Consider the following 26,430-nt stretch of genomic DNA (forward strand, 5'->3'; position numbering starts at 1 on the left):
CAGAAAAAATACTTCATTGTGGCCACTAGATGGAGCTAAGGAGTATATATATTTTTTCTATAAGTAGCCATTGCCATCTAGTGGCCATTATGCATTTTCCCCAGTCACACATTCAATCTGCAGGGAATATCATTCTAGCCTGAAAACATTTGGGTTTTTTTTTTCCCCCGTTTGCACATTATTACAAGCAGTTAGTTAATATTTTAGATTTCTGAGATACTGAATTTTGGGTTTTCGCTAGCTGTAAGCCATAATTGTCAAAATTAAAAGAAAGAAATGCTTGAAATAGATTACTCTGTGTGTAATGAATCTATATAAAATACGAGTTTCACTTTTTGAATTAAATTACTGAAATAAATTAACTTTTTGACGATATTCTAATTTTATGAGATGCACCTGTATGTAGTCCAGCAGGAGAACTCAGACAGGCTTAATCTAGTCATAGATAGATCGAATCTCAGCCGGTTCAGCAGAGCCCGGCCAAGATTTTGATCCATCTATGGGCAAGCTGTTTGTTCTGAAGTCGATTAAAGGATCTGACTTCAGTACAATCAGCCTGTTGGAATTTATTAACGCAATCACTGCCAGCAGCTTTAGAAGCTAATGGTAATCATTGTGTTCTGCTGGCAGGGAAGGCTCCCAGCCAGCAGAATACAACAGTGCTGCAGGAGGGATTTCCCCATCAACTACAACTGTGTTGCTGGGGGTAATCTAGCAACCTGGGGTTGCAGGAAAGAAAATGGCATCATCTATTTTATGACTTACTTTAGAATACTGCTTGGGATTTTAGCACATCAGCACATACAAGTAATTATTACACATTTAATTTCTGACAGCAACAGGTAATGTTCTGTGCTCCTGTTTTTTTTGTTTCCCCACCCATATTTTGGGGAATGCTGCATGCATTGCAGGGATACTGAAAATTGTATTTTGTCCATAAAGGAGTCCAACTCAGATTTTTACATCAAAGGCAAGGGGAGTAAAGGAAAAGTGTGACTGGGTAAAGCACAAGTTTACTTTAAATCTGACAACTGTATGGCATGTGAAGAATGGGGGGGGGGGGGGGGGTCACATCACCTTCCATATGCTGAAGGGCCAGTTACGCTCTTCCTTCCCAGCAGCTGAATGAAGTTATGGAGAACAGAGCAAAAGTTGAGCCCTTGGTCCTGAGAAGGGCAAGGTATATTTGTAGATGGGTGCAGTAAGGTACCCATACAAAAAAAAAAAAAAAACACTACTCAACCCAATAGGGGTGTTTTCTGTCACAATGCTACAGTCATGTTGGGGCATTTGTTTTTACCAACTAAAATCATCAGCAGATTACCATCTTTGGCTTAAATTGTTGACTTGGGATATTGCAAAGTCCAAACTTCATGTAAAGAGAGCAAACCAGCATTACCCGGGCAGTTCAGGACATGTAGCATCCATCTCTCTATGACAGGTTTCCTCTAAATCAGTGATCTCCAAACTGCAGCCCCTTGGTTGCTTTTATCTGGCCCTTGGGGCATTGTTATCCACTGATACCAACAATTGGGGCATAATTCCCCTTACTGACACCAGTGAATGGACACAATTCCTCCCCATTACACCAATTATGTGGCGCTATACCTCCTCAACAACACCATTGATGGGACACAACTCCTCCAAATGACACCATCAATCAGACCCAATGACCCCAATGATGGGACACAATTCCTCCCACTGACACCAACAATGGGGCACAGTTACTCCCTCTGAAACAAACAGGGCATATTTTTTTTTTTTTTTTTTCCCCCCACTGACGTCAGGACCTTTTTTACTCCCAATGGCCACAGTCCAGCACTCCCTAAAATCTGAAGGACAGTAAACCGGCCCCCTTGTTTAGAAAGTTTGGAGAGACCTGCTCTAAATTAAAGAATCGAAAACTCTAAATAAAATCTAAGCAAGGGTTCCAACCCATCACCAGGGCCATCTTAAAAGCATCATGGGCCCCTTGGCAAAGTAATGCATTGGGGACCCCCCTACAAGTCTGCCCCAATTTACACACCTACTCTCAAGAATTAAAAGGATAAATAGTTCACAGATTTGAACATATATTTCTTAGTACTTTAACCACTTGCACAACACCCCTGTACACATACTGCGGTAGGGGGAGACACACTGTGCCAGATCCTGTACCTAGTATGCGATTAGACGCTTCCAGGTCTGGGGGCACGCATGCATGCTGCCACCGGCTCACTTCCGCTGTAGTCAAATACAGTAGGAGCCCAGCGGCAGGTACCACAGACTCGACACCCGTCGATTGTTCAGTACACAGGCAGAACAGTGATCTGCCTTTGCAAACAAAGGCAGATCGCCGCTCTGTTCTCCGCTATGTAAACAAGGCAGATTGTCGTTCTATCAGTAAGGATGGCATTGTTCCTGCAAAGCAGGGACATGGATCTATGCCTTCCCTTAGTAAAAGAACCTCCCACAGTACACAAGTACTGTCTAGGAACACATTTAACTCTGATTGCCCGATGTTAAACCCCATCCCAGCCAGCATCATTAGTACTGCGACAGTGCATATTTTTTTTAGCACTACTGGACCCCTTTCAAACTGAGGTGCTTTTCAGGTGTTTTTGCGCCTGAAAAGCGACTCTCATGCCTCCCTAGTGTGAAAGCCTGAGTGCTTTCATACTGGGGCGATGTGCTTTCAGGACGGGAAAAGAAGTCCTGCAAGCCGCATCTTTGGGGTAGTGTGGGAGCGGTGTAAACACTGCTCCTAAAACGCCCTGCTGAATCACTTCGGCAGCGTCACAACATGGGAGCTTTTAACCCCTTCTTCAGCCACTAGCAGGGGTTAAAAGCACCCCACTAGCAGGCAAAAAGCTGCTATAACAGCAGTAAAGCACCGCTGAAATAAGCGGCGCTTTACCGCTAACGCCAGCACTGCCCCAGTGTGAAAGTACCCTAAGTGTCACTGGTCCCCAAAAAGTGTCAGTATTGGATTTGTCTGCCGCAATATCAGTCAAGCTATAGTTTGTAGACGCTATAACTTTTGCGCTTTTTACCAAAAATATGTAGCAGAATACACATTAGCCTAAATCGATAAAGAAATTCGATTTTTTTTTTTCAATTTACTGGATGTTGTATACCAGAAAGTAAAAAAAAAAAAAAAAACTCAGACTTGTCCTTTTTTGTTTAAAGCTCAAAAGATAAAAACCAGAAGTGATCAAATACCACCAAAAGCAAGCTATTTGTGGGGAGGAAGAAAATAATTTTATGTGGGTACAGCGTTGCATGACCATGCATTTGTCAGTTAAAGTAATGCAGTGCCATATTGCAAAAAATTGCCTGGTCATAAAGGGGTATAAATCTTCCAGAGGGCAAGTGGTTAAATAAGATAGATAAAAGGAAAACATGCGAAGGGGAGAGCGGGGGAAGGAGGCGGCAGCGAAGGGGAGAGCGGGGGAAGGAGGCGGCAGCGAAGGGGAGAGCGGGGGAAGGAGGCGGCAGCGAAGGGGAGAGCGGGGGAAGGAGGCGGCAGCGAAGGGGAGAGCGGGGGAAGGAGGCGGCAGCGAAGGGGAGAGCGGGGGAAGGAGGCGGCAGCGAAGGGGAGAGCGGGGGAAGGAGGCGGCAGCGAAGGGGAGAGCGGGGGAAGGAGGCGGCAGCGAAGGGGAGAGCGGGGGAAGGAGGCGGCAGCGAAGGGGAGAGCGGGGGAAGGAGGCGGCAGCGAAGGGGAGAGCGGGGGAAGGAGGCGGCAGCGAAGGGGAGAGCGGGGGAAGGAGGCGGCAGCGAAGGGGAGAGCGGGGGAAGGAGGCGGCAGCGAAGGGGAGAGCGGGGGAAGGAGGCGGCAGCGAAGGGGAGAGCGGGGGAAGGAGGCGGCAGCGAAGGGGAGAGCGGGGGAAGGAGGCGGCAGCGAAGGGGAGAGCGGGGGAAGGAGGCGGCAGCGAAGGGGAGAGCGGGGGAAGGAGGCGGCAGCGAAGGGGAGAGCGGGGGAAGGAGGCGGCAGCGAAGGGGAGAGCGGGGGAAGGAGGCGGCAGCGAAGGGGAGAGCGGGGGAAGGAGGCGGCAGCGAAGGGGAGAGCGGGGGAAGGAGGCGGCAGCGAAGGGGAGAGCGGGGGAAGGAGGCGGCAGCGAAGGGGAGAGCGGGGGAAGGAGGCGGCAGCGAAGGGGAGAGCGGGGGAAGGAGGCGGCAGCGAAGGGGAGAGCGGGGGAAGGAGGCGGCAGCGAAGGGGAGAGCGGGGGAAGGAGGCGGCAGCGAAGGGGAGAGCGGGGGAAGGAGGCGGCAGCGAAGGGGAGAGCGGGGGAAGGAGGCGGCAGCGAAGGGGAGAGCGGGGGAAGGAGGCGGCAGCGAAGGGGAGAGCGGGGGAAGGAGGCGGCAGCGAAGGGGAGAGCGGGGGAAGGAGGCGGCAGCGAAGGGGAGAGCGGGGGAAGGAGGCGGCAGCGAAGGGGAGAGCGGGGGAAGGAGGCGGCAGCGAAGGGGAGAGCGGGGGAAGGAGGCGGCAGCGAAGGGGAGAGCGGGGGAAGGAGGCGGCAGCGAAGGGGAGAGCGGGGGAAGGAGGCGGCAGCGAAGGGGAGAGCGGGGGAAGGAGGCGGCAGCGAAGGGGAGAGCGGGGGAAGGAGGCGGCAGCGAAGGGGAGAGCGGGGGAAGGAGGCGGCAGCGAAGGGGAGAGCGGGGGAAGGAGGCGGCAGCGAAGGGGAGAGCGGGGGAAGGAGGCGGCAGCGAAGGGGAGAGCGGGGGAAGGAGGCGGCAGCGAAGGGGAGAGCGGGGGAAGGAGGCGGCAGCGAAGGGGAGAGCGGGGGAAGGAGGCGGCAGCGAAGGGGAGAGCGGGGGAAGGAGGCGGCAGCGAAGGGGAGAGCGGGGGAAGGAGGCGGCAGCGAAGGGGAGAGCGGGGGAAGGAGGCGGCAGCGAAGGGGAGAGCGGGGGAAGGAGGCGGCAGCGAAGGGGAGAGCGGGGGAAGGAGGCGGCAGCGAAGGGGAGAGCGGGGGAAGGAGGCGGCAGCGAAGGGGAGAGCGGGGGAAGGAGGCGGCAGCGAAGGGGAGAGCGGGGGAAGGAGGCGGCAGCGAAGGGGAGAGCGGGGGAAGGAGGCGGCAGCGAAGGGGAGAGCGGGGGAAGGAGGCGGCAGCGAAGGGGAGAGCGGGGGAAGGAGGCGGCAGCGAAGGGGAGAGCGGGGGAAGGAGGCGGCAGCGAAGGGGAGAGCGGGGGAAGGAGGCGGCAGCGAAGGGGAGAGCGGGGGAAGGAGGCGGCAGCGAAGGGGAGAGCGGGGGAAGGAGGCGGCAGCGAAGGGGAGAGCGGGGGAAGGAGGCGGCAGCGAAGGGGAGAGCGGGGGAAGGAGGCGGCAGCGAAGGGGAGAGCGGGGGAAGGAGGCGGCAGCGAAGGGGAGAGCGGGGGAAGGAGGCGGCAGCGAAGGGGAGAGCGGGGGAAGGAGGCGGCAGCGAAGGGGAGAGCGGGGGAAGGAGGCGGCAGCGAAGGGGAGAGCGGGGGAAGGAGGCGGCAGCGAAGGGGAGAGCGGGGGAAGGAGGCGGCAGCGAAGGGGAGAGCGGGGGAAGGAGGCGGCAGCGAAGGGGAGAGCGGGGGAAGGAGGCGGCAGCGAAGGGGAGAGCGGGGGAAGGAGGCGGCAGCGAAGGGGAGAGCGGGGGAAGGAGGCGGCAGCGAAGGGGAGAGCGGGGGAAGGAGGCGGCAGCGAAGGGGAGAGCGGGGGAAGGAGGCGGCAGCGAAGGGGAGAGCGGGGGAAGGAGGCGGCAGCGAAGGGGAGAGCGGGGGAAGGAGGCGGCAGCGAAGGGGAGAGCGGGGGAAGGAGGCGGCAGCGAAGGGGAGAGCGGGGGAAGGAGGCGGCAGCGAAGGGGAGAGCGGGGGAAGGAGGCGGCAGCGAAGGGGAGAGCGGGGGAAGGAGGCGGCAGCGAAGGGGAGAGCGGGGGAAGGAGGCGGCAGCGAAGGGGAGAGCGGGGGAAGGAGGCGGCAGCGAAGGGGAGAGCGGGGGAAGGAGGCGGCAGCGAAGGGGAGAGCGGGGGAAGGAGGCGGCAGCGAAGGGGAGAGCGGGGGAAGGAGGCGGCAGCGAAGGGGAGAGCGGGGGAAGGAGGCGGCAGCGAAGGGGAGAGCGGGGGAAGGAGGCGGCAGCGAAGGGGAGAGCGGGGGAAGGAGGCGGCAGCGAAGGGGAGAGCGGGGGAAGGAGGCGGCAGCGAAGGGGAGAGCGGGGGAAGGAGGCGGCAGCGAAGGGGAGAGCGGGGGAAGGAGGCGGCAGCGAAGGGGAGAGCGGGGGAAGGAGGCGGCAGCGAAGGGGAGAGCGGGGGAAGGAGGCGGCAGCGAAGGGGAGAGCGGGGGAAGGAGGCGGCAGCGAAGGGGAGAGCGGGGGAAGGAGGCGGCAGCGAAGGGGAGAGCGGGGGAAGGAGGCGGCAGCGAAGGGGAGAGCGGGGGAAGGAGGCGGCAGCGAAGGGGAGAGCGGGGGAAGGAGGCGGCAGCGAAGGGGAGAGCGGGGGAAGGAGGCGGCAGCGAAGGGGAGAGCGGGGGAAGGAGGCGGCAGCGAAGGGGAGAGCGGGGGAAGGAGGCGGCAGCGAAGGGAGACTGGGGGAAGAGGGGTGACTGAGACTGGAGGAAGAAGAGGAGTGGAAGACAAATCACACCAGAGAAGTGTGAGACCAGTGATGTCCTGTGCAAAGCAGATGTGCTGAAGTCAAAGCAAGGCCCCCCCCCTTTACTAATTGTTCATTGTTGTAACCTTTAGCAATTTTAGTTGTGATCTTTCTCAATACTACAGTCACTGCTATTCTCTAAATTTGATCATTGTGTTTTCTACAGAATAAAGTTTTTTTTGTTGAAGTGCCTTGGTATCACAACAAAAATTTTATCTACTGTTGAGCAATGAAGATATTATTTCTGAAAAAAAAAATCAAATATTCATAAAATTGTTCTCCAATTTTGATCTCCAGTGTATATTTGCTTTGTGACTGCGACAAGAATGATATCCCCAGTTGCATTTGGCAGGCACTGCCTCTCAAATGCAAACCATTCAAATAAAAGGGTCCATGCTGCAACTTCCCCACAACCAATGCACGTGGCTATGCTGGGGGATGATGCAGAATTTAGGGCATTGATGGTGAACCTTGGCACCCCAGATGTTTGGGAAACACATTTCCCCATGACGTTCATGCACTCTGCAGTGGAGTTGAGCATCCTGGCAAATGTAGTTCCAAACATCTGGGGTGCCAAGGTTTAACATAACTGATTAAGGGGGTTACAACAGGTGGTGAACATCACCCCCTCACCGCCTGTCAAACACACAGATTGCTTTTCAGAGGAGTGGCAGTCTTGCAGTCAGACTCAGAGCAGCAGAGGCGAGGGAGGGACATATGCATTTCATAACATGTATCCTAATTTTTGGGGATTTTTAAGGCAAATCAGACATTAAGATATATGTCATTTCATCACATTAAAAGACAAATTGTAAAAACAATCTTTAAAGATAAATTTTTTTTCCAGCATATAGCAAAGTATTTAACAATTAAGTATACTGCGATACATTAAAATTGAGTGTATTGTAGAAGCATTAAAGTGGTATTCCCTAGCTACTTGCTTATGTGGATTCCACCATAGATGGTAAAATTGGTGGATAGTAATCCGTGGGTTGGGGGTATCCAACACGTTTCAAAATATGGATGAAAAAAGGTCTTCCTCAGGGTTTTTTTTTAACCACTTTTACTCTATTCTTGGCTAGAGCATTCCCATAGGAATGGGAAATTCCCAAAACAGGACCTCCATGGGTCCATTGTGTCAGCGTTCGTGCTGTACAAAGACCACTGGTACATGTCCAAAAATTAACACCATTGAAATGCGTGGCGTTATCCTATAAAAATGCAGAGATCCAGCCTTCCCCACAGGGAAAGCAGCACTCCTCAATCCTTCCTCTATGGTCTACAGGTAGTGTGACCCAGAGATCAATTTGTCCATATCCAGCGATGTGGGACATATGCATTTGTCAAAGGGGGGGTTGGATATTGCAGCCTCTAATGCAGTGATGAACCTTGGCACTAAAGATGTTTTGGAACGATATTTCCCATGATGCTCCCCCATGCTACAGCATAGTTGAGCATCATGGGAAATGTAGTTCCAAAACATCTTTAGTGCCAAGGCTCACCATCGCTGCTCTAGTGTGTCCTCCATTTGACTTTACTGCCTGCTTCACTGCACACACCTGCCATACCTTCTAGCATGATGCTGTGTGTTTACCTCAGGGGGTGGGGCTGCTAGTGCAAGCACAGCAGGGATTGGCTACATCACAAGGAGGCAGGGCAAAAACGATGGGACTCTTTAGCACCCTGCGCTGTTTACTCTGAATCCAGTTTCTCAAAATCTCTCATAGAATTTGTGTGAGATTGAGTGACAGGGTTGGCATAACCAACCACAAAAACAGTTCACTGTGCACTTACTCCCAGCGGAGGCAGAGCTGCCAACATTCAGTAATGATCAGACCAGGGTGACAGCCCAGCTGAGTCTGGAGATGGCAGGCAGAACAGATAGTGCCACCCGCCGGACCACTGCCCGTTCAGCCCAAGCCCCCATATGCAGACTGCAGTAAGCATCCCCCCTTCTAGATCAGTGATGGCAAACTTGACCAGATGTTTTGGAACTACATTTCCCATGATGCTCATGCACTCTGCAGTGTAGTTCCAAAACATCTGGGGTGTCAAGGGTTTCCATCACTGCCGTGGATCCTTGGAGCTGGCCCTGATGGGGTCCCACGCTCACCTTGGCAGTGCCCAGAGATGCCTACTTGGTAAGACAGCCATGCCCCTCACTACTCCATCCAAAACAAGTTGTTTGCTTTAGATACATAAATAATGAACTGCAATCATTCTGTAACAACTGAGCCATTGCTTTTTTTTTTACAAACACATATTACCTATAATTATTCAAAATGACAGTGTAAAATTACTTTCAGAAGGGAAAAAAAAAGCACAACATGTTAAATGGTAGTGTTTTTATTTGTAGATTACAATTGAGATCAAATCCCCATGGGCTACTGGTTCTTAGCACCAGGATTCTACAAAAATAAAGACACTTTTTTTTAACTTAAACTTTTCATAAACGTATAACTTAAAAATTGTCATTTACGGAGAAACTTGACAATACTAGGTAATGTTTAATGCAACAAAAACAAAGAAAATAAGCAGACCCACCCCATGCAATTCATGTGGCATTTGGTTCTAGAGAAATGCTTACTAGGCATGCTCTAGCTGGGAAAGCCACACTTTGGGTTCATATGAATAAAGTCACATGACAGCTTGGCAGCTGTATTAGCCAGTTTTGTGAGCCATGATCACCCAATCAGAATTAAGCACTAGCAATACACTTGCCTGAACTGTGTATTTGACTGTTTCACAATTTATGGCAGTTAATAAGGAACAATTCTGGGTAACATGGGAGCTTCCATTGACAACTTTTTGAAGGTGCCGTCACTGTCCTTCCATTGCTTGACTGCACAAGAATACACACACATTTGTACACCCAATATGTAAATACTCACCCCGGTTCAGTGACTAACTAGTGCACCTTTAACAAGTCCACAATGGTAGCTTCCATACTTTTATCCTGAGCAATGAGCGATATTTCTGCATACAGGACCCCTTTTACCTGGCTGTAACCTCAGTACTAAGTGCTTTAGAAAACAAAAAATGAGGGGTAAACTAAGTGCCTGCCACCCTTAATGCTTTGGTACAGTTTCCTCATGTCAAAAGCTTGGATGGTACCCCCCCAAAAAAAAAAAAAAAAAAGTGTTTAATGGTGAGCATATCACTCATCTGAGTGCAGACCAAAGGGCATTAAAACTCCCCCTTGCAAAGGGGAATGCATTCCTTCCAAAACAAAAAAGTGATTGGTAAAGAGTAAATCAAGAGATTCCCTTTTTGCTAGGGGGCACAAAACATAATTGCTCACCTAAACTTAAGTGCCACATACCATCCCCCCCCATAGTCTCAGCATTGATCATTCCTCATATGCACAAGCTCTTGTGTCAAGTCTGCTCTGTGGCTTATACAGTGTTACATGGATGAAAAGCAATGGCAGGATTTAAGCCTGCCTGGCGCAGGGTTACAGGACTGCTACAATGCATCAGGGAAGAAAACTTATGGAAGACAGGTCGGTCTAGGGACATGAGAACCCCCTTTTCTGTCCATTGTGGTTGCAGAGGTCTTCACACTCTCCCAGTGCCGGCCCTCTGCGTTGCCTGGGTTCTTCGAGGAACTGCGCCACCCCTACCTCCCCTGAATCCACCGCGGTAGCTGCGTCCTCGACGGAACCTTCCAGAGACCCCGAAGGTTTCAGTGTTGAGTTTTTTCTCCTCTGCCCATGTAGTTCGTCTAGAAAGATTGAAATCATTGGCAAATAAATCATCTTTTCTGAAAAGCTAAAGTTTAACATCTTAAAAACTGCTTCAGCACTGCACTAATAAATGCTTGACAAAAGTTTTACATGCGAGTGTGCCATTAAAAGCCCCCAACTGGTCCTCCATACTATGCCAAGCCAAAGAAAAAAAAAAACCCTACACAAAAGTTGAGGCCCTGCCATACATAACTGCCACATAATACAATTCATCCCCGTACAGCTCTGAATACAGTTGTGCCACTTTTATGTATTGCTCAGTGACAAACTCCCTAATTTTCAAGTGCTAGCTGACACAAAACCTTTGTATCTGTATATAAGCCTCAGATTTAGATCAAGGACAAATGGCTATATACAGTGTCAAGTCATGTACCAAGATGGCTGATCTCATGGCATTCGGGTGCTCCGATCCTTTTTTGTTGCACTAGAACTTAAAGGTGGCCATGGGAAACGGGTTTCCAGGGTAAAAGACAGCACTTTAAACCCTACCTGGATTTCATCTCCGAGGAAATGTTATCGAAGAACGACTTGGACCGGTCATAGTAAATATTCGGTCCCAAATGTTCCTCCTCAGGGTTCCCATCACTATTTTGGGTCTCCACACCAGAATCTCCCTTCTCGTCCCCCTCCTTCTCCGGCTTGTCATCTGTAAAGATTGGTATTTAGGTATGGACTCTTATCTGGAAAGAGGGTGCTCAAAAGATTAGATAATTACCTCTGAAGTTGAGCTTATCTTTGAATTCTTTGTCCAGTTCCTCGCGATTAAATTGAGCATTGGCGCTCTCAAAATCAAAGTCTCCATCAAATTTTATGGTGTTCTCCTTGATAGTCGTTGGGCGGTTCTGACCCCGAGAACGGTTCCTTGTCCGTCTGTTACCTATATAAAGGCATTGCAGAACAGGATTAAAAACGCAAGTACAGGTTTGTATTTGTCCATATTGAGAGCAGCCAACTTAAGCTAGGAAACAAGTTTCTGGGCTGAACCCCAAGTTGTTGGACATAAGTTAATAGCCTAACAGTGGTTGTTACAACTGCTCTTAACTCAAAGTTTGTCTGCATTAAACACTGCGATCGAGGGTGTGCAGGATGTTGGAATAAACCATTTACCTATCTGCATTAGGCATTGTGCTCAACTGCCAAAAAACCAAAAGACCAGTATTAGACCCCTTTCACACTGCGGGCGTTTTTCAGGCGCTACAGTGCTAAATAGCGCCTGCATAGCGCCTGAAAAAAGCGGCTCCATTCTCACTGGAGCGGTGCGCTGGCAGGGCGTCAAAAGGTCCTGCCAGCAGCTTCTTTGGAGCGGTGAAGGAGCAGTAAACTCACCGCTCCTCCCCATTGAGATCAATGGGGCAGCGCTGCAATACCACTGGCAAAACGCTGCTCTGGCAGCATTTTGCGGGTGGATTTAACCCCTTTTCAGCCGCTAGCAGGGGGTTAAGACCGCCCCGCTAGCAGCCGAATATCACCGCTAAAGCAGCGGTAAAGCGGTGCTAAAAATAGCGCTGGTGGTAGCACAGTGTGAAAGGGGTCTTAGAGCAGATCTGCACTGGCACAGAAGCTGGTCTTCATTCACTTTGCAGACTGCTGACCTCAGCACTGACTTAACCACTTAAGGACCGAGCCTCTTTCTGAGATTTATTGTTTACAAGTTAACTTTTTTTGGCTAGAAATTTACTTAGAACCCCCAAACATTACACTTTTTCTAACACACTAGAGAATAAAATGGCAGTCGTTGCAATACTTTGTCACACCGTATTTGCACAGAGGTCTTACAAGTGCACTTTTGTAAAAAATTACACTTTTTGGAATTAAAAAGATAAAACCGTAAAGTTAGCCCAATTTTTTTTTTAGATTGTGAAAAATAATGTTACACCGAGTAAATTGATACCCAACATGTCACACTTCAAAATTGCGCCCGCTTGAGTAATGGCAACAAACTTAACCATAAAAATCTCCATAGGCGACGTTTAAAAAAAAAAATTCTACAGGTTGCATGTTTTTAGTTACCAGAGAAGATCTAGGGCTAGAATTATTGCTCTCGCTCTACCGATCTCAGCGAATCACAATGCGTCACAAGCTGTAGCTGGGTTGCCGTACAGCCACGCCTCTGACAGGTTTCGTCATATCGACTTCAGCATAGGATTCTATGAAGCAGTCGATATGACGAAACATGTCGGAGGCGTGGCTGTACGGCAACCCAGCAACAGTGTATGACGTGTGACGCATTGTGATTAGTTGTGGCCGGCTGATATTTCCTCGGAGCGTTGTGGATTCAGCGAGGGAAGGGGTGAGAGTTAGTTCTTAGGCTGCATCCTGGGTCCGCCGTGACCACTAGTGCACAGATTTCATCAATCACAAGGAGTGTTTTGTATATGCTGTTTTGATATATCAGGAATGTGAGTACAATGTCAGGTTTTTTTAGTTTAATAAGTGTTTTAAAAGTTATCACACCATTGGAGGCATTTTTCTTGCATGGTGACACATCTTTGCCTGCTGAGGGGCGCTGTTAAAGTAAAGAGCTCCAGCTGCTGTGGATCCGGCCCCATCCTATTCTGAGCGACCCCCTGGAGGGATGGTCATAATGCTCATATGCTGCGCATGAGAGTGCAGGGCATATCCATTTGGTGAGTGCAGTTCCATTAGAGTGGAACACAATCACGATCGGTGTGGTGGAGGAGATTACTTTATGACAGAGGAAGGTCACAATAATAATTTATTAATTTAAGAACTTTTTGATTCACTTGTTAAATCACATCCATTTGACTTGGACTTTACCTAATAGTTTAATTGTAACACTGCATGGACTGTTTTTGGTTATTTATAAAAGCCATTTATTCACAGTTTACCATATATACATATTTTTTAATACTAGCACTTTAGGTCAATGGTATTTATTACACTTTAACATTTCTAATTTACAGCGCCACTATTTTATTCATTTAGAATACTTTGTTATTTTTTCTTTTTAAGTTGGCAGCTTAAATCACCATTTACTTTGTACCATAGCGCAGTGGTGAGTTTTCAAGTTTTTTTGCGCGATACTTGAGCACGTTAATTATAATGAATGACATGTCAAGTCTTGAAGAATTTAAAGAGGTTCTTCACCCTGTTTGAAAAAAATTAAGTCAACAGCTACATTGGCGGTGTTATTGCCTAGGCCAGTGCTTCTCAACCTCAGTCCTCCCAACAGGCCATGTTTTCAGGTTTCCGTTTACTTTGCACAGCTGCTTTAAATTATCATCAATGACATGGTATTGATAACTTATTTTATCTAAGGGAAGTTCCCAAAACATGGCCCGTTGGGGGTACTTGAGGCTGAGAACCACTGGCCTAGGCAACCTGACCAGAAATGGGATCAGGTACCCACTCAAAAGTGAGGAACGTAGAGGAGGCCCTAAAGAGGAACTTCCCCTTTAGTGTTAAGTTCTCCTTTAAAAACAATGTATGAAATCACTACGCTAAACTCTGAACAGATTTTACATAATTGGCACAGGGATGGTCAAGTATGGCAATAGTTGCCAATACTCAAAAAAATAGATAACCTTACAAATGTAACCTAAATATCAAATGTTTAGCTGTTCTCTTCTAGAGGGCCATTATTTCTCTGTTCACCAGTATAGATGAACCTTTGTGACCCCACCAGTACATAGCCCTCAGTGACCCCACCAGTGTCACATAACCTCACTGCCTTTGAAAAAAAAAAAAAAATTACCTGATCTCCGTCTAGGGGGTCGTCTGTTCTCGTCATTCACTGTATTCTGTACCTGTGCAGCAGGAGCTGGTACTGAAAGAGGTAGAAGGAACTTGAATATAGCGGAGAACTGCACACAACTGACATTTGTTGCAAGTGTTAATGCCAGTATAGTCAAAGAAAACTTGGATAACAGGCCACCGACTGCAAAAGCAGATAGCCATGTACTTTGCATGTGAAGGATATGTATGAACTGGGACTTGAGACTAAGCTAGAATATGGTTATTTAGGAACCTTTTCAGTAGATCTAATTCAAGCTTATGTTGGCTTCAGAAAATGGGTAAGGCATGTTCAAAGTTAACACAAGGCACCATGGTGCTCTGGGTCACTCAAAAGTCCCAACACACACGGGCCTGATCACAAACATTCTGAACAGGTGCATTTTTTGCACTCTAGGACAACCATGACAAGCCTTTTTTATGAAGCATGCATGAGATTTGAGTTTAGATCCAGTCTAAAATGAGGAACGGAGAGGTATCCATGTTCTCTCACTAGCTAAAAGACCTCAACATGTGGCGAAGCATTTCAGTGGGAATATACATCACTGCACCCTCCTACAAACAGTGGAAAAGCCTTTTTCTATTACCATTAATCTGTGCAGGTGGTGGTGCTGGTGCCTGGCCCAAAGCCTGGCCCGGTCTGTTCCCTCGCTGGCTTACAGGGGGTCCTTTGGGCGGCTGCACCTTCTTCTGTGCCAGATTATCCATTGGACCAGTCTGAACCGCTTGTTCCACCATTGGACTCCTCCGTACCGGGACAGATGGGAAGCCACCTCCTAACAAGAAAAGGTAGTTCTTTAGGATACTGAAATGGAAGAACCAAGTACACTTAAATGCAATTTCTTAAAGCAAACCCTTCCAGCGGCACAGAGCCTGCCATTAAAGAAAAAAAGGAATACCAATATGGGCATCTAACTGGTTTTGCAGTTTTAGGAAAGCAACCCTTACGGTTTTCCAAAGACACTAACCAACACATCTTAAAGAATTATGACCAGCATGGCAACGTAACACGTCAACCAGGAAACTAAATCCTCATAAAGGGGGTAAAAAAAAATCCCTTACTGCTGTCACTACACTAAGAATAATTTTTTCCATTTAGTGACTAAAAGACCTGCCATTTTAAAACCAAAGCTCCAAACTAAAGCTCTCTGAAGTCCCCCCATAATTAACTACACGTACAACTTCAGGTCTAGTTTTCACAGTTTTACCAGATTTCTAAATCACTGTAGTAGACCCACAGTCCCAAACCAACAACCCTGCATGTCTTGGGCCCCTTTCACATGGGCGATTCAATCGGGTCTACCCATCAGATTTGCCAAGCGGACCTGATTGGAAGGTCTAAGCATTCCTATGGACAGGCAGATGTAAACGGACTTGTTAGTTTACACCCACCTACCTTTTGGGTCCGATCTGGTCCACTAAAATGGAAGTGGCCCCGATTTTCCATTTAGGTGGATTGGACCAGAGGGTAGTTGGGTGTAAATGGACAGAGCAGTCCGTTTAGTCCCAGCCGGCCATAGCGCAGAGTGGTCAATGTCCGCTCTGCAGAGAGTGGACAAGGATGTGTCATCCACCTGCTCAGATCGGCAGTGGATCTGTGAGTGGATTGGAAAGTAATCTCCCCCTGGGTGAAAAGGGCCTTAGTCCTGCAAATGCCCTAGCTTAGTCACAGGCTACATTATGGGAACGGCTAATTGCAGGTGAGCAAGCAAAGGACACCTGTGCTGGTTATCTGCAGCATGGATGTTAACAGTGAGCTGGAAATCCAACAAGAAGCTTACTAGTCAAGCTGAAAGCCATTTGCAGCACACTTTAAAAATGTCTACACAGGTAAACACATACCAAAAGCTATAAACTAAGAAAATAACGGTGCCCAGAGTTAGGAGTATAGCGGAGGTTTATGATAAAGAAAAGTTTAATCTGCTCCCTGTAAGGGAAGGAGGAAGGGGTAATGCACCCCACTCACTTGGCTCTCAAGGGCCCTAGCCACAGCCATGACAAAAAGCTGCAATTAGGCAGGGGTCCATACTGAAAACATCTGCCGTGCACACTGCCAGTAAGTAGACTGACCACAATTACTCACAATTTGCATCATCTTTTGCATTTGTATAATTGTTTGCCATTTAGGTAGAGTAGAGGCCATCTACAGCATGCCGTTAGGGCCACACCATTATCTGCAGTGTGCTAAGGTTATACAAGCTGTTCTGTGGTCAATGGGTCTACTTTAACCACTTCCAGCCCAAGGACGTCATATGACGTCCTGGACTTTAGGTGGGGATATCCGATTCGTTCAGATATCTTTTTCGGGTGGAGAGTCTGTGTACCGTAAAATCATAGCGGCAGTTCTCCCACCGCCTGTAAGATCAATCAAGCAGCTGGGAACATCCCCCCCCCCCCCCCATCCTGTGCTTCTCCAGGCTCACCCGTACAATTGGCAAGCCGGAGAACTAATCAGTCGCTGGCGGAAGTTGATCAGAGATTTCTGGTGACCAGATGGTGGTCCCCCAGTCATCTCTATGCCCCTCGGAGGCCCGGGTGCGATGTTATGACGTCACGTCCAGGCCAGCAGATGTAAACAAAGCCGGGGACTAGAAAGGCCGAGACAGTTAATTTTTTTGATCTCGGTCTTTCCAGCCTGGAGGAGAGATGTGAGGTCTTGTAGACCTCACATCTCTCCATAAAGAGGACCTGTCACACACCATTCCTATTACAAGGGATGTGTACATTCCTTGTAATAGGAATAAAAGTGATAAAAAAAATTAAACATTTTTTAAGGCATTCCCGTGTGCTCTCGCACAGAAGCAAACGCAAGCCCACATATGTAAACGGCGTTAAAAATCACGTGAGGTATCGCCACATGCATTAGAGCAAGAGCAACAATTCTAGCACTAGACCTACTGCAACTCTAAACTGGTGACCTGTAAAAAAAATTTTAACGTGTCGTCTATGGAGATTTCAGTACCAAAGTTTGGCGCAATTTTTATAGCTTGACATGTTGAGTATCTATTTACTCGGCGTAACATCTTTCGCATACAAAAAAAAATGGGCTAACTTTACTCATTCTTTAATTCATGAAATTTTCCACCAAAAAAAACAACACGCATTTGAAAAATTCCTGCGCAAATACCGTGTGACGTAAAAAGTTGCAACGATTGCCATTTTATTCCCTAAAGTTTCTGCTAAAACACATGTATAATGTTTGGTGGTTGAATAATTTTCTAGCAAAAAAAGCATTTTTACATGTAGGAGAGAAATGCCAGAATAGGCCTGGTATGGAAGTGGTTAAATGAAATCAGTGGGGAGGGGGAAAAAACAAACAAAAAAAAAACAAACGAAAGTACATCTAAAACCACATGAATAGCACATGGGGTTGGCTCCCATGTCAGGTTATTGGCAAATTACCCTCTGTTGACAGTCAGAACAGGAAGCTTGTCACTGGTAGGAGAGCAGAAAATCTCCAATGGGGACACTTGTTCAGGTGACACCTAAGGAAATTTTCCTCACTTGTGCCTGTGGCACGTGGAGAAATTTCCTCAATGAGAGATTAAATAACAAACCCAAAGCGTTTTAGCTTGAGATGCCCTTTAAAGCCAAATCTAAACCCCAACTAGGCAACACCAGGTAATTGTCCCTCTAATACTGGTCTACAAACTGCAGCCCTTTGCTTGCGTTTGTCCAGCCCTTGGGGCACTATTCCTCCACTTAGAGGGCGCCACGCCTCCCAATTGACGCCGAATGGTGGTTTACTGTTATTGATGCCAGGAAAAGTTCCACTCCCGTTGGCCACAGACCAGCCCCCCTAAAGTCTAAATAATAAACTGGCCCTTTTGTTTAGACCTTTGTTCTATCAAATGCAATTTTTGCCTTCAGTGTTTACTGCACATCTTGTCATTGGGAAGCCTTTCAAGAGCAATGAAGACCATGCTTGTGCAAGGTTAGCCCAGCAATAAGTAGTCTTCACCAGAAGCACATCTGATAAAACACAGGAGCCCCAGTGTATTCAAACTATAAATGGAAGTGCCTGAACAAGGACCGTCATGACAGATCAGTTCTTTTCTACAAAAGTTGCATATTAAAAAAATAAATTATATAATATTACTATATATATATATATATATATATATATATATATATATATATATATATATATATATATATATATATATATATATATATATATATATATATATATATATATATATATATATATATATATATATATATATATATATATATATAACCTGTTAAAGCTTATGCTATCTTGGTGGTTGGGTTTAGACCAACTTTAATGTAAATAGCAGGCGCCTCATTGATAGTTGCCCCATCCAATGGTACACCATGTAGGTTTGAGTTGGGCCCCAGCACCACAAGCTTTGTTGGCGATAGTATATATTTTCTTCTAAACTCCTACGTAAAAGCAAAATCAGCTTAAAAGTACCTTAGATGCAAGTCAAAGCAGTGTTAAATCTTTATAATACTTGCTTCTGAGGCTATTTACATGTTATCTGGAGGCAACTGCTAAGCGTTTTTCTCCCCACAGACCGACATGATTACATGACCATAAATTGTTTTCAGAATATTGTAAACACAGCTGAACGATTAAGGACATAAAATATTAGATAAAAATGAAGATGTAAGTCCACATTAGTTAAACCAGCATTGTACAAGCATAAGTACAACGTATCCATTAGAACAGCTTTGCAAGCTTACACTCAAAACAAATTCTATCTGTATCCCAAAATGCAGAAGTATCTAATGCAGTGGTGTCCAAACTATGGCCCTCCAGTTGTTAAGGAACTACAACTCCCATCATGCCTAGTCATGTCTGTGAATGTCAGTTTCACAATGCCTGATGGGAAGTGTAGTTCAGCAACAGCTGGAGGGCCGTAGTTTGGACACCCCTGATCTAATGCAACCTAACCAGCTTTTACTTTCATCTAAAGGTTTCAGACACTGGAGCCATCTTGAAGGACAGCTGTACTTTTGATACAATTCTTTGAAGACTTCCCCAACCCTGAGGTATAGCCTAAACAGCCCAACAGTTGCGAGCGCAACCCCCCCCCAACCTAGCAATCTCAATCGGTCACACGGTATTCAGAATCAACCCTGCCTGGTCCCCTTTGAGTGCATGCACATTGAAGCCACATTTATTCATATGGGCAACCATCTAAGGGATATGCGCTTATTACCGCAGGTTAGTTGAACTACATCCTTGGCAAAATTAGACTGGCTGGAAAATTCCTGATAAGCAAGCTACTCAAAGAAACCGGTACCTGAAGGACAAACTTGTTAGCTGGACCATGTGAGCCCTATGAGTATCTAAAGCCAAAGTGCATGTTTTGGATAGCTAGGGAAGTATTAAAAGCCATCAAGTTTTAGTGTCCTACTGGGCTTCACTTTGGTGCCAAAACTAACAGGAAAATCTCCCCGGAGGGAATGGGTCTTAGCTGTCACTTCAGTAAGTGTCCGCATTAGAAGACTTCGCAATTTTTTGTTCTGGTATCTCAAATTTGGATGTTTCCTCATTTCCAGTCCTGGCTACAGTGGTTACCAGGACAAAGATGCTGAATTTCCCCAGCAAACCACAATAAAGTATGGTTGTCACCCAGGTCCCACTATCCAAAAGCAAAGTTTTGCCTTTAGATACACTAAGGAATGGCTATCGCAGGTGGCACCAAAGATCAGCATACAATTTAACAAGCATGAGGTTGGCTATATACTTTCTACAGACTTCATTTCTCTACACTAGAAGCTGGCAAGGTCAGAGGGTAATGAAAATTGCAATGAGGCCTATTGCTGCTTTAGATATCACTACAATGCTACAGCTAATACTGGCCTTTATAGCTGAATGTTTTCAGCATCCAAAGATTTTCAGTAGAGGTGTAGAGATAGGTGAACCTACAGACATTTGTGCAGATCTCAGGAACTGATCAAATAAAGCTGACTATACACAACCATAGATTTTAATGTTTCAATACATTTGCTTCAAAAAAAATTGTTGGGCACAAATCCATGGTCAAATCCAGTCCTATAAAATTTTTTAGACCAACCAATTTTTGCAATTACTGCACTGTGCCAGAAGCATTTCCCAGGAGGGCCGAATCGGGGAGCAAACACCGCTCAAGCTACAAAGATGAACCTGTTATTTTACCAATCACTATCCGGGACTACCCTGACCCGCCATGGCATGGCTACTATGGCGCATCCTACTTTCCCTGTTCAATTTATATTATGGACAAAGCAAGAATGGGAAAACCAAAAACACCATGGTGACAGAACAGAGCCCAAAGAATTACTGTTTGATAGAACATGAAAAACGAACCAACTCCTGCACTCGAGGTGAATGTTCCAGCAGTTGAGGACCTTAGGTCTTTGACAACTTTAAGTTAGACAAGACTTTGCAGACATAAGAAAAATGCTGTTTGATTTAAAGGTACCGGAGCTGAAAAAACTCAGCCAGCATCTAGGAATAAAGGTCTCCAGTAGAGTGGTTATTCATTAGGTTGGAATCTCCAATAGGTATTCTGGAAGTTAGAAACCCAAAATTCGAGTCAGCAGACCATTAAGTCGTTGATTCTACTGGATTTGTGGTGGGAATCCTATCTTTTAGGCGACGATAAAACTGAAGTTCATTAGCCTTGAAAAATCTCACATTGACAAATGGTACCTTTGTTTAATGCAAACCTAGTTTATTAAGGTACGAAAAACAACCTTGTACAGTGGGCCTCAGGCACCTGAATTCCTCAATTACTAAAACTTATGCCCCGTACACACGATCGGAAAATTCCGCCAACAAAAGTCAGATGTGAGGTTTTGGTTGGAAATTACGACTGTATGCGCCATCGTACTTTTGCTGGCGGAAATCCCGCCAGCAAAAGATTTAGAGCAGATTCTCCATTTTCTCGTCGGAAAAAGATCCTATTGGGAATTCCGTTCGTCTGTATGCAATTTCGATGCGCAAAAAACGACGCATGCTCGTAAACAATTCGATGCTTGCTCGGAAGCATTGAACTTCATTTTCTCAGCTCATCGTAGTGTCGTAAGTCACTGCATTCTTGACGGTCGAAAGTTCAGAGAACTTATGACCGTGTGTATGCAAGCCATGCTTGAGCGGCATTCCGTTGGAAAAACCATCCATGATTTCAGACGGAAATTCCGCTCGTGTGTACGGGGCATAAGAACCAGGCTGACATTTGGAAAAAAAAAAAAAAGCAACCAAATCTTTTGAACACTTATTAAATTGTGACATACTGCAGAGTATTTGAAAGCAGTGTTATCCATACTGGACTCTACTTAAAAGTGTAAGCGCAGTTTTCAGTTTTTTTTTCCAGGCAGACGGCGGAAAGGGGAGGTTAAGCCCATCAGACAATGTAAGGGAAAATCTGAAACTGGGACCGAACAACAATCTAACTGTGTTGTAGACTTCGCCTAAAAAAGCAGCTTGCTGCTAAACCCTTTAGAATCTGCGCCTGCTGGCCCTTTAAGGGGTTTAGAGTGTCAGGAGGCGAGGGAGAGCTGATGGTCATGTGACCACCGTGATTGGCTATCACATTATCGGAAAGCTCTTGATGGCAAGCAGTTAACGGGAGCTTTCCGAAAGCTGTTGGGAGTGTGCTTTCAGCACAACTATGGGCGCTATTGCACGCAAATATGCAGCCGCTCTGCGCCAAGTCCCAGCCTCAGATGTGTGCACTCAGCACCAAGACTTCCTGTTAATCAGTTGTAGGACAAAGTTAAGGGAAATCCTGAACGAAGCCCAGGATAGTAAAAACCCAATATGGAAACCTGATAGGAGTTCTAATCCTTTACCCACTATACAAAACAAATCATGTTTTGGAAGGGCATACTAACCCCGCTTTCCACATTTGCCCTGAAATTATCTACCAAAACATGCTCTACCTTTGGAAACCACTCCATAATACGACCATGACAAAACATCTGGCTCCAATACTTCTGACGAAACAGTTACACATATTTGCACTAGACACACAAAGATTAAGCAGGAGGTGGGTTAACGAAAAACTACAATAAGCAAGCTGCTAGACTACTACTCCCAGGGTCCAATTTGTTTCAACCGGTGAGCAAAAGATGAATTTAAGACTTGTATGTAATTGCACACAACGTGGGTCAAACATAGGATTAGAATTTGATAGGTGGACTAAACATGGTTTTTACATCTGTCTATAGCCTTCTTTAAAGAAACTCATCCTGCCTATTTAGGCCTGCTGTGACTCATCCTGTCCAACCCTTCCCTTCCACTCCAATGGCCACCACTGTAAAACCCCATTTGCTCCGAGTATTGGGAAGCCCATACTTTAACCCCAAGCATTATCACATGGAGTGTCTCAACTGTTTTCCTCTGACAGTGGCTGACACTAGATATGCCAATGGCTCAGGTGTTGGAACAGCGATAGGGCTAGCAAAAAAAAAAAAAGTATCAAGTGGCTTGGGTGGTGCATTTGTGCAGCAGAAGGCTATGGACTAGCAAAATGATAAAAATCCTTTAAGTGCAGAGACAAGGTAAACTACATAAAGACAAGGTTAGTCCACAAAAAACACAACTTTACTGGCTTTCCAACTGATTGGAATCTGCAAAATGTCAAAGCATGACTGGACAACATACACAAACTAGTCTATGCATGCAAGGGCTACAGGGAAGATCACAACAGCATGCATAGCGTTAAACACATTGGCCATGTTACCCTTTGAGGCGAGGTGCGGAGGCTCTGCCAGTATGTCAGGATCCGCCAGGGCAGGCTGTGGAGATGGGGAAGAGGAGGAGCTGGATTCCGCGGCTGAGGCCGAAGGACTTACCAGCTTCTCTGCATGGATAGGGCAAAACATTAATTAACAGGTCATTAACACAGTAGTGGCTTTAAGTATCAAGATCACATGAGGAACGTTGACAGCCAGAATTGTCCATTTCATTCTCAAGCTTACACAGGAAATACAAATAGTTGGCATTTAGGAAAAAACTCAAACTGTCCTCTAACTTAACAGCCTTCAGTACATTATGCTGCAGACGCCAGTTTTATGTACACGTATTAACACAATTCATCTGAATTAAGTTCCATACAAAGACTTTTGAATGTTAAAGCTGACCATGCACTATGTTCTCTAAGTGAAGAAAGCCTGTAATATTTATGCTTTAAGGGGCTCCAAGCTACAACTTTTGGGCTCAGATACCTATGCACCATGACAGCCGTTAACATATCAGTAGGACAGGCTGGTACGCAAGAATGCAAGCTGAAATTAAAAAGCTGCACCGCCAAGAAAAGCCAAGCAGCTCATCAAGCTTCTGGGGGCCATCTGACTAGCCGCGGGTTAAAGGAACGTTTCCTGCAATGGCTATCAACTTTGGCTCTGTATGCTGCGACTGACCCATGTCAATTCATCCTCTTCTCAGGGCAAAGAACGGCTCATTTCATCAAAATTGAGCTTCCAGCATTAGCGGGGTTTAGCTTTGCTTGCTAAAATTCTGGTAAAAACTGTACCAAGGTCAGCTTTAACATTGTCACTTCCATGGTCTTTACGCAAGTGAAAGAAAGCTAAAAATAGAACCTATGACAATAGGCATTGTGCACACAAACAATTCGGGGACAATTACTGCTAGGTCAAAATTAAGGCATCTTACAATAGTCATTTTCCATGTAGTTTTATTTGTGCATTCTTCACAAATTCCTTAAGTGACCAAGTCTTCCCCTTTGAACTACAGTGGCTAATGAGTCTTCAGGATCTGACCCATGCAAGGCCGCACAGGAGGCACCAGGACCCAACAGTGCTCAGCTGCAGACCAGCCACCCAGCAAAGTGTCAGACGCAAAACCCCCTTTAGACTTACTGGTAACAGTATTTCCAGGAATCTTCCAGGACAGCTACTTGAGATGGGCTCCACCTTCTACAGGAAACACAGAATTTAAAAGGCCCCTCCCTTTCCCCTGACCCTCAGTTGTATGAAGATCAAGTAAACTACCAAAAGTGAACTCGGAAGAGGAATAACAGACTCATTAATACACCACCAGGTTAAAATAAGGGGACCAGTGAAACAAGAATAGGGTGGTAATATAGACGCTGTCCTGGAAGATTCCTGGAAATACCGTTACTGGTAAGTCTAACGGGGATCTTCCCCCCTCATCTTCCAGGACAGCTACTTGAGGATAAGAAAGATCTATACCTTAGGTAGGGGACGACAGCCTGAAGTACTTTCCTTCCAAAGGAGAGGTCCTGGCTGGAGAGCATCTGGACTCTAATGCCTGATGAATGCATGAGAGGAGGCCCAGACAGCAGCTTTGGAAATATCTTCCCATGATGCACCTGCTCTTTCTGCCCAAGAGGCAGCTGGCAACCTAGTAGAGTGAGCCCTAACTGGAAGGAGGGGACTGTCCTGAAGATTTGTAGGTCTCACATAGCTTCTCTAATCCATCTGGTAATGGAACTTCTGGAAGCCTAGGAACCCTTTTTGGGGCCACTAAAAGTAATCAGTAATTGGGAATCTTTCCTAAATTCACTAGTAACTAGTGTAGAAGACATCTTACATCTAAAAACCAAACCTTTCTTCCTCCATATTCCTGGGGGAGGAACAAAAGCTAGGAAGAACTACTTCCTGGGATCTGTGGAAGTCAGACGAAACTTTGGGCAAATACAAAGGGTCAGGCCTGATCACTACTCTATCGTCTAAAATCCTTAAGGATCTTTACGAGAGAACCTAAATCAGAGACCCTTCTCCCAGAAGTTATTGCTAAAAGGAAAACCATCTTTAGGGTGACTAATTTTAAAAAGGTGTCACGCAGTGGCTCAAAAGGGGGTCTGGTAAGGGCGTTCAATACCAACAACAAATCCCAGGGGGGAACCCGCTTGACTACTCTGGGTGTACGTCTAGCCCTAGCTAGGAGGAATCTCTTAATTAAAGGCTCCTCCGCCAGTCTTTTCTCGAACAGAGATAGGCAGCAACCTGAACCCTAAGAGTGCTGACAGCAAGCCCCTTTTCCACTCTCCTCTGTGGAAAGTCCAGAACATAGGGAATAGAAAACTAGTCTACCCCAGCCCTTTTTTGCCAGGCTACAAAGGTCCTCCAAACTTTGCCATAAATCTTCCTTGTAACTAATTTATGGCTGTCTAGAATAGTTTCAACCCTAGCTGAACATCCTTTCAGTTGTAGGATGCAGCACTCAGCCTCCAAGCCGTCAGACGGTAAATCCGAGGGACTGGATGTAGCATCGGCCCTTGGTGTAGAAGGTCTCTTCTCTCTGGCAGGGGCCAGGGGGACTCTGAGTGCTCTCAGTGCAGAGAGCCAACTCCTCCTGGGCCACCATGGGGCAATCAGAATCACTTCTGAAATGTTCCTGCACAATCTTTCGGAGCACCAGAGGCAATAGCGGATTTGGAGGAAAAGCGTAGGCCAGAGGAAAATTCCACTGGTAAGAGCACATTAATCCCTAGAGACTTTGCTTCTCTCTCCAAGGAAAAAAGCTGGAAGCTTCCTGTTACGGGTGGCAGCAAGCAGATCCACTATGGGCATTCCCCATCTGACCAACACCCAGAAGATTTCCTGGTTCAGCTCCCAACTGCTGGAAGTGACAGTTACTCTGCTCAGATAATCTGCTTGCCGACCCACTGATGTGGACTTCCCCAATTGAGGAAACATTGTCCTCTGTCCAGGAAAGGATCTCCCGACTCAACCCTAGCAGGCTGTGTGAGCGAGTACCCCCCTGCTTGTTGAGGTAAGCCACTGTCATGGCATTGTCCGAAAAAAATCAACAGGTCCTTTGCATGAACCTTGTTTTTCAAAGTAACCAAAGCTTTTCCTACTGCTAACAGTTCCCTGTAGTTTGAAGATTGGGCTGCCTCTTCTGGCTGCCAGGCACCCTGAGCATGCCAATCCTCTGCGTGTGCCCCCCAACCCCACAAGCTGGCGTCTGTGGTAATCTTTACCGGGAAACGCAGGGCCCAAGCCTTCCCTACTTGCAGATGCTCCAGTCAGACCCATCAGGATAGATTGAGAGAAGAGTCTCCTGGAAGCCACACAACCTGGTCTAGAGGCCTTTCTGCAATCCCAAGAACGCAGAAGAAATGCCTGTAGGGATCTGGAATGCACTTGGGCCCAGGGCACTCCCGGAATTGCTGCAGTCATCAAGCCCAACAGCTGCATTATCTGACGCAGGGATGCCTGGGGATTGCACCTGAATTTCTGCACGGAAAGGAGGATCTTGGAGATCTTCTCTTCCGGTAAGATAATTCTTTGGGCGACAGTCTAAAAGACAGCTCTGGGAGAGAGCCAGAGCAGATTTCTGCAGATTGACTTTCCAACCCAATCTTTGGAAGGTCTGCAGAACTACTTGCA

General features: G+C 47.0%; 1 protein-coding gene across 5 annotated transcripts in view; it reads right to left on the bottom strand.

The window, feature by feature from the left end:
* Nucleotides 1–8,923: 8,923 nt before the first annotated feature.
* Nucleotides 8,924–26,430, bottom strand: part of LSM14B (LSM family member 14B) — a 31,665-nt gene continuing 14,158 nt past the window's right edge. Inside the window, exons 4-9 of one of the 5 annotated variants that reach the window (XM_073607527.1) lie at nt 22,794–22,913; nt 14,679–14,864; nt 14,054–14,125; nt 11,054–11,215; nt 10,828–10,984; nt 8,924–10,316 (exon numbers count right to left, since the gene is read on the bottom strand). In XM_073607527.1, the coding sequence (XP_073463628.1) occupies nt 10,151–10,316; nt 10,828–10,984; nt 11,054–11,215; nt 14,054–14,125; nt 14,679–14,864; nt 22,794–22,913 (863 nt within the window). In that variant the 3' untranslated portion in view covers nt 8,924–10,150. Of the gene's footprint in view, nt 10,317–10,827; nt 10,985–11,053; nt 11,216–14,053; nt 14,126–14,678; nt 14,868–22,793; nt 22,914–26,430 lie in introns of all 5 variants that reach the window. The other 4 variants (XM_073607526.1, XM_073607528.1, XM_073607530.1 and 1 more) reach the window with 4 other exon arrangements.

The sequence above is a fragment of the Aquarana catesbeiana genome, linkage group LG12, assembly GCF_042186555.1.
Source record: "Aquarana catesbeiana isolate 2022-GZ linkage group LG12, ASM4218655v1, whole genome shotgun sequence".
Lineage (NCBI taxonomy): Eukaryota > Metazoa > Chordata > Amphibia > Anura > Ranidae > Aquarana > Aquarana catesbeiana.